Source organism: Chiloscyllium punctatum, chromosome 4 (assembly GCF_047496795.1).
Source record: "Chiloscyllium punctatum isolate Juve2018m chromosome 4, sChiPun1.3, whole genome shotgun sequence".
In the NCBI taxonomy this organism is placed as follows: domain Eukaryota; kingdom Metazoa; phylum Chordata; class Chondrichthyes; order Orectolobiformes; family Hemiscylliidae; genus Chiloscyllium; species Chiloscyllium punctatum.
Genome location: NC_092742.1, coordinates 51,135,811 through 51,149,221, shown reverse-complemented (window position 1 = coordinate 51,149,221; position 13,411 = coordinate 51,135,811). Strand labels below are relative to the sequence as shown.

The following is a 13,411-nucleotide window of genomic DNA, read 5'->3' as shown; positions in this document are numbered from 1 at the left end:
ATAAGGCATGGCTACAGTAACAGAAATCAAGGGCTACAAAACTAATTTAAAATGAGGTCGCAGAGCAGGAATGCCATGAATCCAAAACTTAAGCAATAATGGGGTATTTCAGAAGTTGAAGTAGGTAAGGTCCAATGGAAGAAACAAGCTGGAAGATTGTTGAAGCTGTAGAAAAAAAGAGGTTCACTACCAAATTGTGGTAAAGGCAGGAAGCATTTATTTCAACTGCAGGCAGTAGGGATCATCCAATGAAAACCATTAAAAAGACAGGATTAATTCAGTAATCTGTTAAAGAAATGTGAATCTTTTTTTAAGGCCACAATTGGCAAGATTTATCCGGAGACATGTGACTGAGGAAGTAAGTATTTTTGTTCACCATTACTATAGTTACCGAGAGCAAATGAAAGTGTCTAAGTTAAGCAACAAGTTGAGGTTATGAGTCTACACATTTCAGCACAGATTTACCAGCAGATTGATTATAAGAGTCTGCCCATTTAACTTGAAGAGATGGTTTGTCCAATTCTATAAAAGCTACAACTGAGAAAGAATGGTCAAGGCCCAAAGATTCAGGACACAGTCAAGAAGATAGATACTGAAAAACTCAAAACTGCCAATATCAACAGGGCTTCTATGAGGGAAATATGAAATTAAAAGTCCTCCAGTTTAAAGGGACTTGCAGACCTTACACAATCAGAAATTGAATCAATGTCAACAAGCTTCAACACAGTAACACGTAAAGTTTCCAGGTCAGAAGATAATGCAAAAATCCTCTGGATCACCTGAATCTGTGGCATTGGGGAACTTGCTGGGAATCAGCAGAGTAGCAAAAGGAATTATGTAAACAAATGTATAAATGTAAATGCTTTGAAAAAAACTAGGCAGGAGGAGTGTATAAGGATCCAGAAGGGTTATTGCTGAAAATTGCCTTAAGCACCTTCCACTATGATGATATCATATAGACTGGATGGGAGAACACTTTAGGATGTTCCTCATCGTTTCTGTAACATTATTTATCACATCTTTGCAACTTGTACATCATTGCTGTCGTACAATAAATTACATCTTGTGTAGATTACAACAGGATCTTGACCAGATGGGCCAATGGGCTGAGAGGTGGCAGATGGAGTTTAAATAAGATAAATCCGAGGTGCTGCATTTTGGGAAGGCAAATCTTAGCAGGACTTATATACTTAATGGTAAGGTCCTAGGGAGTGTTGCTGAACAAAGAGACCTTGAAGTGCAGGTTCATAGCTCCTTGAAAGTGGAGTCGCAGGTAGATAGGAGAGTGAAGAAGGCGTTTGGGTTGCTTTCCTTTATTGGGCAGAGTATCGAGTACAGGAGTTGGGAGGTCATGCTGCGGCTGTACAGGACATTGGTTAGACCACTGTTGGAATATTACGTGCGATTCTAGTCTCCTTCCTATCGGAAAGATGTTGTGAAACTTGAAAAGGTTCAGAAAAGATTTACAAGGATGTTGCCAGGGTTGGAGGATTTGAGTTATAGGGAGAGGCTGAACAGGCTGGGACTGTTTTCCCTGGAGCGTCGGAGGCTGAGGGGTGACCTTATAGAGGTTTACAAAATTATGAGGGGCATGAATAGGGTAAATAGGCAAAGTCTTTTCCCTGGGGTCGGGGAGTCCAGAACTTGAGGGCATAGGTTTAGGGTGAGAGAGGAAGGTATAAAAGAGACCTAAGGGGCAACGTTTTCACACAGAGAGTGGTACGGATATGGAACGAGCTGCCAGAGGAAGTGGTGGAGGCTGGTACAATTGCAACATTTCAGAGGCATTTGGATGGGTATATGAATAGGAAGGGTTTGGAGGGATATGGGCTGGCTGCTGGCAGGTGGGAATAGATTGGGTTGGGATATCTGTTCGGCATGGACAGGTTGGACCGATGAGTCTGTTTCCATGCTGTACATCTCTATGACTCTAAAAAGAACCTCTTATCATGAGGCTGAAAGTGGATTTCCTCTACCACATTGAACCAAATAGGTTCTGTAGATCCCTACACTGAAGGAGAATGGTGGCAGCAAATCTACCTTAGAGTGTGCAGTAATACAGAAAGGTCACACAACATGATAAACAATGGTACAGATTTTTTATGAAACAGGTTTCCAAATCAATCATGAAAACAAAATCAATTATCCTGTTTCAGGAAGAATATGATAATCTAGAAGAACTTCATAGGTATGTGGACACAGCAGGAAATTGAGATTGTAATTTTGCTCAATGAACATTGTTAATGATCTGAGATGAGAATTATACTGGTAGAACTCATGGTCTCCTGAATGGAAACAATTATTTTTATATACTCATGGGAGGTGGGTGCTGCTGGCTGGGCTAACGTTTTATTGCCCAATCCTAGTTGCCTTTAAGAATTGCTGGGTGAGCTGCTGTCAAGACCCACTACTTCCCATGTTTTGTAGGTCCACAATTAGAGAGGGAGTTCCAGGATTTGACTCAGTGACACTGAATGAACAGTGATAGATTTCCAAGTCAGCATGGTCAGTGGCTTGGAGGGGAACTTGCAGGTCATGGTTTTCCCCTATTTCATGTTAAACTTCATAACTAGTTTGAACTAAGAGATGCATTTCACTATTGAATTGTCACACTCGTTAACAGCATCATGTGAATTTTTTAATGCTGACTGATAGATAAAGGCAGCATCTGAGGAGCAGGAAAATCGATGTTTTGGCAAAAGCCCTTCATCAGGCATAGAGGCAGGAGGCCTCCAGGGTGGAGAGATAAATGGGGGGTGGGGTTGGGGAGAAGGTAGCAAAGAGTACAATAGGTGAATGGGGGTGGGGATGGAGGTGATATGTAAACCTACCAATCTCCCTTCCCACCTATCCACTCCACTCTCCCCTCTGACCTATCACCTCCATCCCCACCCCCATTCACCTATTGTACTCTTTGCTACCTTCTCCCCAGCAGCCCCCCCCCCCCCCCCCCATTTATCTCTCTACCCAGGAGGCTTCCTGCCTCTATTCCTGATGAAGGGCTTTTGCCCGAAATGTCGATTTTCCTGCTCCTTGGATGCTTCCTGACCTGCTCTACTTTTCCAGCACCACTCTGATCTAAACTCTGATTTCCAGCATCTGCAGTCTTCACTTTTTCCTGATAGATAAAGGACAACAGCGATTGAGTCATTATGATAAATAGATTACACTCACAAGTGGTCTATTATATCCACCGCAATGAGTGTTTCTTGTAAGGCTTCCTCTTTCCTGAACAGATTGTACTGTCCTTGTGTTTCATGACAAATATACAATTCATTACTTCATTGATTTTTGTTTGCAGCAATGTTTTTCATTTAGATGAAAAACCAGGTCTCCAATAAAGATGACATAGCATTCTGAGAGAGTTCATTGTACCAATCTTTTTGATGTCAGTATTATTAACCAACAAGTCCAGTTGAGAACATAAGGAGGTAGGATTGCATGAAAAGTAATTGAACAGACAAAATGAGCAAACATCATCCAGGTGACCCATGCAGTTCATTTACGTATTGCTTTACATTTACACCTACCTTTGGGGTACTCCTCTTATGGCTATCAGTGAGTTCTTGACAGCTTGCTGCCTTGTATCTGCAGTTGTCTGACATGCCCAGGGCCTATGTCGATGTCGTGTTACTGTTCCTGCATCAATACTTCTGTCATGGGGTTTTATCATGGGGTGGGGCGCAGTGGCCGGTGCTAATACAACCATGCCCAACATGACCACAGGATTCAGGCACAGCTGAGTAATGGAACGAGGGATTGTAGGTTGGGAGAGGGGCAATAAGAGCAATCTCTCACCAGGCGACCCCTCTTCCTGATGCCAAGTCCCTGATCAAAAACTGAATGCCTTTGAATGAGGAAACTTCTTGTGAGTTTGCAAGTCACCCGACAAGGTTGGGTTTTCAGGTTTCCCCATGGTAAGTCCCCCACCAGCCACTGTGTAAATACCAACTGCAACAGATGCTGCCTTGTGATGTGCATTAATTGTCCAATTAAGGGCTCAATTGTAGTTGGTGTTGGATTGTTTGGGCCTTCCTGTCCCAGACTTATTCGCGACAGGTATGAGAAGTTGGTGAGGTCCCCACCTGCCACCAAACCTGCCATAAAGGAGGGCATTAGATTCCAACCTTTCCTTGGATGTCAGTGTGCTGCTCCTATGTCATCTCAGAATGGTGCTACTTGTGAATCGCTAATAAGTTGACTACTGTCTCAATGAAGGAGCACATGAGCTCAAAGCCCAGAGTTATAAAGGGACACATGTGCCACATGAACTCCTCCTTGACTGACCAGGTTGCTACAGTGCTCCAGGAATTTCTCTCATTCGAATACCCTTCTGTCTTTGATTCTCCAGAAAAGCCCTCCTTGCTTGGGGCACCTGAGGCCCAGTATCATTTTTCATAATGATCATGATGTGCTGAACTCATATGTCAAAGCCTCAATCTTGTGTGCAGCTTAGAGTCTCTTTGCAGATAGTTTTGAGGAAGTAACAGAATGTGATGCGGCCAACTCGCAGCAGTGTCTCTCTTTGATACCCAGTATACTTTTTATTGGAATGTTCAGTAGTGCTCAGCTAATGCACTCATCCAACAAATGCTAAAATAAACTCAGAAAACACTGGAGAAGCTCATTAGGTCTGGCATCATCTATGGAGAGAAAAACAGAGTTACTGCTTCAAGTCCAGTATGACTCCTCTTCAGATTTTCAGCATCCACAATATTTTGCCATTATGTGCAAAAGCTACTTCTCTCTGGCAGTGGCACTAACATAAAGCAATACTATAAAAGACCAATCAGCATTGTCACATCCCCTCTTCTCCCATTGCTCAGCATCAATTCATGTCTGAACATTTATCACAAGTGAAAATGCCACTTGCTAGACAGCAGCCACAAATAAGTAAAGTGGGAAAGTAGTGGGAATAATATTTATTTAATTTAAAATAGAACCTGCCAATCTAAACACGTGAAAAATATCCTTATGTATCCAGTAATCTTTATTCTTCATTTTCCTAATGCTTCTGTGCTTCACGGGTAGAACTCTTGTGTCTTCAGTGGAAGTATATGCAGATCCTTGCTCTGACTGTCAAGACACACTTGGCCGATGTTCTTCTAGGTTTTGAAGCTCGTGAAAGTCTGGCAAAATTGCTCCAGCTGTGCTGTACAGGAGATATCATGACCATTGGGATACAAAGTAACTTGTGGAATACTGCATGGGATAAAGGAGAATGGGTGAAAAATGGATGCACTTGTATGGGGTCCCCACTTCTGAATCCCCTTCACCACCAACTATCTAATGGCCCATCACATTTCCTTGCGAGCAATCTGCTGGGGAATATTGTGGGGTGAAAAACAATTAAGGGTATCATTTATCTTGCTTTTCAGGGTGTTTATATCATGAGATACAAATCATTGCTGAAGACTGCATAAGCCCATTTGATTACTGTGTGTGAGGAACTATACCAGTAACTTTCCTTTGCATGGATTAAGATGTCATCACAAGAGACTTCAACATCATGTCTGTTATGCTTAGGGTCGACTCTTCTCATCTCTTTGCAAGCATACATAGATGGAAAGCATGCCAGTATATCCTTGCTACTGCTCTCAAAGTACCTTTTTAATTGATGGCCCTAAATTACTGCATGCACATTAAGCATTCCTGTAGTCTTCCAACTAAAATCTCCACTGTTGTTCGTGTCTCTATGCTCTACTGCTGCTCACTGTGTAAAAACACAACCATCTTCCCACTAGCCCCACCAAAATCTAAGTATCTGAGTTGATGCATGAGTGAGTGACTTCCTCTGAGAAGTAATTAATATCTTCCTGGCATCTCCTACTGGATCCGTGATGATTAAGTATGTGATCATTGTTCACTGGTTGCCAATATCAAATCAACATGAGTGAACATTGTACGTGAGGTGATATTTTGCCAGTAGGTAGCTGTGAGACACACACCTCCCCATCACCAAGGGTCAGGCAGTGCCAAGATTCCTCTATAGCTATCAGTTGAGAGATGACTCAAGGGCAATGATCACTCTAATTTTCGTTGGTGCCTATGCAGACTTTGAGTAGTCTGAATCGTATATTTAAATGAGAGTAGTAGTTATACAGTGGAGACTGATAGGGTATTCATGGAATCATTTTAGCTTCTGCATGTCTGCACATACATACACCATACAACTTCCACACAATGTAGGGTCACCTCCAGTTCTCGACCTCTCCTTCATGTCCTGTGCTATATATTGAATGAATAGATGGAGATGACTTTTTGAAGGTGACTACAAAGTAGAGACATGGCATCGTATAAGGGTGAGGATCCTTTAGAAAAAAGAATAATTGTGGTTGAACTATTGGATGCAGTACCAAATAACTTGAAATCATTTAAACTCTAATTACTGTAAGGATGAAAGTGAGTATCAAGGTAAATGAACAGATGGGCATGGAAAACATGTATTGACACAGAGGGATGGGTATACCTGTAAGCTATATTGGTTGAGCAGTAATGTGCTGGAGTAGGCGTAAAAAGGCAGAGTGAAGGCTGTTGGGTTATGCACATTTAAGAACATGGGTTAGTCAGGAACAATGTTAACCTTCCCTGCCCTGCAGCAATCATTAAAACCACAATTTTAATATTATGCTTCAGCTCCTGTTGCTGCTAACGTCATGGCCAATCTCCAACCATGCCTTCTTACTTCACCTACAGGCTTGTTCCCTCTATTTATAGGAAAGAATATTTTCCTGATGGCTCTAACAGAGTGCAACAGCACACCCTGAGTGATATCACTAAAACAAGGCATAGCCTTTTGAACATCTCAGCATCTCTAATTCTGCCTGTTCCTTCTGTTGTGCCACCCAACTCCACTATCAGTTAATTCTATGCTTGGAATGTTCCTTTAAATTGGCTACAAAGCGCAGAAAATATATCATAACACAAAATCTGCGTTAAAAAAAAATCATTGACAGATATTCTGTACTTCTGGATTTCTTGCACTTTGCCAGATTCCTGTGTGATGCAATTGAATTCAGCCCCATGTCTCCACATCTTCCTTGCCAGACTTCAGGCTATTCTGGCAGGATCACCTATCACCTTTGTGCTCACTGAACTACACAGGTTTCTGTTTGATCAACACTCTGACTTTACAACTCTCACCCTTGTTTTCACACCACTTAATGATCTCGCTCCTCCCTATCTCTCTAATCTCCTCCAGCCCCACAATCTTCTGGGGTATATGCATTCCTCCAATTCTCGCCCTGTGAGCATTGCCAATTTTAATTGCTGAACAATTGGCAGCTGTCCCATCAGCTGTCAAGGCTTTAAACACTGGAATTCTCTCCTTAAAGCCTTAAATTCCTCTACCTTGCTTTCATATTCTAAAATGTTTCTTAAAACGTCCCAGTCAGACCAAGTGTTTGGTTATCTGACCTAATATTTCCAAATGTGGCTTGGTATCAAGCTTTTTTTATAGCGCTCCAGTGAAGCATGCTGCAACAACTTATTACTTTGAAGAGACTATATAAAAACATGATGCTAATCCAAAACCTGAAATCCTTCTGAACTCAGTAGATTACGTATTAGATTAGAATAGATTTAAATGTGGAAAGAAAGCTTGCCTAATGGATAACCTTATTACCAATAATTCCATGTTCATCATGTCATATTTCATAAATAACGGTTCAACAGTTATTAAATGATGTTTCATTACAACCAAAGTTGGTTTCACTCCACATTCTAAACCATTAGAATTACAATTTGTCCTCACCCAAAGTTTACACATGCACTTATATTAGGAGACATTGCATAGCAATCATGAGTGACCCTGTGGTCTACCCATTTTTCTTCTAATCAATCTATTCAGTTATTGTTATACACCTCCTGGAGCAGATGGGAGTTGAGCCCAGGTATCTCAGTGCAAGGGTAGGGATACTACAACTGCATCACAGGAGGGCCCAAGATGTTAACTACTCCCCAGCAGAGAATTGAACCCCAGTCTCCCCTTGTGACAGGCAGGGATACTAAACACCACACTACTTGGATACTAAACTATTGTAGCAGTCATATGGTCAGACTGATTATCATTAATTAAGTCAGCACAGGCAGGACATTGGAACTAGGACTCAGAAGTTTATTAGATAAGCCTGATGAGTTAGTTGAAAGCCTCTAAAGATATTGTGTATGCAATTTAAAATGATTAGGCTGATCACAATGCATTTTATGCCCACAGATTCTACCGAGGTACAGCCAAAATATGTCAAAGATGGGAAACGATATGGGCGGAGAACAGCACCAGAATTTCAGGGTTCGGTGGAAGAATTTATGGAGGTCAGAGTTACAGAACCTTTAGCTGATGAAACACAACTTGAAGATGCTCCTTCTGGGCATGATATTGAGGTGGGTTGAAATTATTTGTATTCTTCGCTGTTTTTGAGGACATTCTAATGAATTCTGTTTTTGGGTCTGTGTGAATTTCTAGGTTTTTATTTCTAATTAGTTGAATTCCATATGAGTTCAAGTGTGTACTTCACCAAAAGTGGAATTAGAGGATAGGAGATAATAGATCAGGTAGAAATGTTTATATAGTTAGCGAGTTTTGAGAAGATTTATAGCTCAGGTTGAGATTCTGGATGTAGGTTTGCTCGCTAAGCTGGAAGGTTCATTTTCAGACTTTCTATTTGACAAACACATTGACTTAGATCCGATTTACCACTCCCTGAGAAAAAGAACAGGAAATGACATCACCACAGGAAATGACATAACTACAGGAAATGATATCACCGACCCAAAGAAACCCAAACATATAAATAGAAAGCGGAAATCATCAGCAGTGCTTCGTCCGGAGGCTCACTGAAGATTTTACCTAATTAGGTGATGAAACGTCTGAAAACGAACCTTCCAGCTCAGCGAGGAAACCTGCATCCATGTTTATGTAGTCCCAACTGCAAAGCATGTATTATATTGTTTAGCAGGAGTGAAAAACAGAAATTAGTCTTGGCATTTTGTCCACGATTGGAAATGTGCCTCATCTGCCTGGGGAGGGCAGCCAGCTAAATTGGAATTCTGTTTTTAACATTTTAGTGTTAATTTTTATTCAGTTTAATTTCCTTTCTCATTTCCACTCTCTCTGTGAGTGTGTGTATGTATATGTCACTTTCTTTCAGGAAATCAAATAACTGTGTCAAAATATAAGATATTAAAAATTATTCTAAACTTTTCAAATTGTTGAATGTGGGTGTGATGCTAGCCTACATCTTTGGGGATGTAGGCATTCTTTCTTAACCAAGTACAGGCAGGCTTCACCTCAGCAGATACACCTTTAATCAGATTAGATACAACCGCTGGGCCCGGAAAGATTACAGCTGAAAATGTGTTGCTGGAAAAGCGCAGCAGGTCAGGCAGCATCCAAGGAACAGGAGAATCGACGTTTCGGGCATCAGCCCTTCTTCAGGAAATCTCCTGATTTCCTGAAGAAGGGCTGATGCCCGAAACGTCGATTCTCCTGTTCCTTGGATGCTGCCTGACCTGCTGCGCTTTTCCAGCAACACATTTTCAGCTCTGATCTCCAGCATCTGCAGTCCTCACTTTCTCCCCGGAAAGATTACAGCCTAGTAGCTGAAGAGAGTAGCAAGATCATGAGTATGTCTTAGCATCACAGCAGCAAAGAAAAATACTGAATACATTTCAGTGTAAACAATCTGCATTGAATTAAAGCAACTGTTAGGGATAGTGGGATGTTTAAAACAATAGCTGCTTTTGGAACAGGGTCACGGCTACAGCGGACACGAGAAGCAGCTGCATGAGTTGGGTGGGAAAGTCTTGACACAACAGCTAGGTGGGGAGCCTGGATGCAAGGTGTATTTCACTTCATAAGGACAAAGTATGGAGGCCCATGGTAGATGAAGACGGCATAAAGAAAGTTGAGAGAACCACAGCTTGTATTTTAAATTTTTGAACAAGTGGAATTCAGATGCTGAAGGACAGCAAGAGCCTAAAATTTGGAGAAAGTTAATGTAGGTTGTGGGTATCAAAGGGTAAAATATTTCCATGTTGGTACTCTGCTGGGGATAAAAAAGCACCTGCAAAGCCACCTTACAGTGCAATACTTGTGACAAGTTTATATTGGCAAAATCCAGTACAAAAGTGCACATAGGAATTTAAAACAGAGAAGGGGAAAATCTTTCAAAGCTTCACATTAGACAGTACAGGCAAATGTAGAATTTTAACAAAGCATAGATAGATACACATGGAGTGATTTACATTGGAAAATGAGCTTGAAACCAAACCTTTTTATCCAAATGTATGTTTTAGCAGACATTCTTAAGAGACCAAGGAAAGAAATAAGGTTACATTAATAGATTGTGTCTAAAATAGACAAATGACAGCTGGAAGTTCCACTTACTTGGGTGAAATTTGAGTACTTGACTGTTGCGGAACGAGTTGTTTGAACAATTAGCAACAGGAGTTGTTTAAGCAATTAGTTGCTATGATGTGCAGTGACATTACTGTATGCAATTTATACAGACACCACTTTACACTGTCTGCATAGAGGTTATTTGTGTCATGCAACCTCATTTTATTCTCCCTCAGGTCCCACCGGTTTAGCTATTTATTTCCCAGGAGCTCTGCACCTCCCAATTTGCGTGTAAGTTGCACAGGCAACTAGCAGAAAATGTGCTTTCATAGTAATGCTGAAATATGAAATCAGTGTGGTGGCTGAACAGAAACCCCCTCATGTAACTACATTCATTTTGTCATTGAGCATATAGTATATTCATTTGAGTCCCATCATGAATGCCTTCATGTGTATGGAGTTCTCCTGGCTGGCTCAACAAAGTATATGCCCTGCTGTTATTTTAACGAGATAATCCTATGTCCTCAGAAATCAAATTAAAGTTCTGAGTCTGTCTGACTAAAGTGAATAGGTGAGACAATGTACTAAAAATATAATCAAGTTGAGCAAAATAATCTTAAATTCTGTTGGAATATGAAATTGACTTGGGTGTTAGGACAAAACAACAATACTAAATCAATAACAAAGTAAATGGAAAGGAAAATAATGTGGTGTGCAAAATGAGCTGTTGACATTCCTCATGGTCATTCTATTTGTTAAACAGTGAATAAGTTGGCCAAAGCCTCTTGGTTTTCTTTAAACAGTACCACAGGGTCTTTTTCACTCTCACTGAAAATAAAGATTAAAGCTTGGATATTAACACATCCTCCAAAGGACAGCATCCTAACAATGCAGTATTCCATAAGGTCCACACTTGATAGTTAACCTTGATAATTATAAGTTTAAATCATGGTGTTAAACAAACATCCAACAAAGTTGACAATAATTAATCAATTAGGTTATAGCAGTGTTCTTTTCCCAGCATTTTATTTGATTAGATTTTGATATGCTTATGTCATCCAAATGTTGTCCATTTTCACAATTGAAATGGTCCTAATACCTGTATCATTTTTCATGGAGGCTGTATTGACCTTTTTGATCTGAGTATTGTTACAGTAATATTTCCAAGTTGCCCAGTAAATATAATTCTTGAAAATAAAAATGGGAATTTTGCTAATCTTGAAGAATTTTAGAACCTCATCCTTTTTCCATTTATTTCTGATTCTTTATCTTTGAATATAGAATCATATATTTTAAGGTAACCTGTTTTAAGTCTCCTTTCCACATTTTAAGGTTAGGTATCTCCATGGTATATCCAGGTTGCAAACTCTCCATCTACTTTTGCCACTGGTCATTTGTTTTTCTGGCAAATTACAATGTGTTTCCAATTTTTTGCAGTATTTATTTTGGACTGTTTGTACTTTATCTCCACCCCTCATCGCTATTTGCAGCCTTTTCTCTCCAATATGGACTTGCTTTGTGTTTTTCAACAAATTATGTTAAGATTATCCAAATCATTACTTTATTGAAATAAAAATAAAATACTGCAGATGCTGGGAATCTGAAATAAAGCAACATTCTGGAGAAATTCAGCAGATCTGGCAGTAGCTGTGGAGAGAGAAATAGAACAACCATCTCAAGTCCAATATGACTCTTCTGAAAATCAGTGCTAATTTTAAAAAAAGTAAAAATGTTTGCACTGTGATTTGCAAGTTACTCACATATATGGCCTGTTAAGAAAATCATCTCACATGAACAGTAAAACTGCTTGCCCATTCTAGACTGTCCTATTTCCATCTGTTGCTGCACATTTATTGCACACACAAATGTAAAGCATTCTGGTTTTCTAACTGTACACATGCGAGTTGTCATCTGGTGTGCTGGGGTGATGTTGCCTCACTGTGAAATGTAATGGTGGTGAGTGTTGCTGCTGTGGTAACTGTTACTGCTGATCAACTGCATTTGGTAGAAAACATTTGACCTTTGAGACTAATGATCATTCATTTCCTTGTTCAGCTGGCAAAAATCCAATCTTTCTCATCAACTTTCTGCATTGAAGGAGCAGCTCCTCTGATTATATGCACATGTCTGCGGTTGTGACATTTTATCTCTTCAGTTAAAAATCACACAATGCCAGGTTATAGTCCAACGGGTTTATTGGAAAGCACTAGCTTTCGGAGTTCTGCTCCTTCAACAGGTGGTTGTCTATTCAGTCATTTTAACTGTGGTAACAACTGCTACACACAGGTTACACATTGCCAAGTAGATTATCTTTTATTGAGTGTGTTGAATCTTTGCTGAAAAATGTATTGCTGGAAAAGTGCAGCAGGTCAGGCAGCATCCAAGGAGCAGGAGAATCGACGTTTCTGGCACAAGCCCTTCTTCAAGAATCGGGCTTATGCCCGAAATGTCGATTCTCCTGCTCCTTGGATGCTGCCTGACCTGCTGCGCTTTTCCAGCAACACATTTTTCAGCTCTGATCTCCAGCATCTGCAGTCCCCACTTTCTACCTGTGTTGAATCTTTACACTCTGACTGGCTCAACAACTCTCAGCTTTAATAAAGGTACTGATTTAGAGTAACGAAATACCAGCAGAATGTATAAAGGTGATAATGTTGAATGATGCATTGATTATGTCTGTCTCAGATTATTGTGTAGAGCGATCTAAGAGAATGTGTGTATATACCAAGTTGTAAAGGAACAGTTTAAAGGAAAGTACCTTAGACTCAAAAAGCAGAATTTGGAAGATTAAAGTCATTTGAACCATATACACATGATCGAAAATGGTGGAAACAGGAAAGACAGCAAAAAGCAGTGGCGTCAAATGTAACTATTGAAGTGAAACATGTCGTCAAGATGGAGAAAAAAGAAAATTTTTAGGTCTCACCAGGCGCTCATCACCAGACAGCAGTAGACTGCAAAATGGAGCCAAAAACCATATAGCAGTAAGAATCAACTGAAGTAGCGGACAACTGGACAAGCTCCACTGTAGTTGAAGGAGCAGCTCCAGAGCTCAATTCAGTGAATCACACA

General features: G+C 40.4%; 1 protein-coding gene across 4 annotated transcripts in view; it reads left to right on the top strand.

The window, feature by feature from the left end:
- Nucleotides 1-13,411, top strand: part of nin (ninein (GSK3B interacting protein)) — a 193,682-nt gene that overhangs the window by 80,152 nt on the left and 100,119 nt on the right. For all 4 annotated transcript variants that reach the window (XR_011960443.1, XM_072568685.1, XM_072568686.1 and 1 more), the window contains exon 4: nt 8,216-8,382. Coding sequence is in view for 3 of the 4 variants with exons in the window: in XM_072568685.1 (XP_072424786.1) it covers nt 8,216-8,382 (167 nt within the window). In the remaining variant the exon portion in view is untranslated. The remainder of the gene's footprint in view (nt 1-8,215; nt 8,383-13,411) is intronic.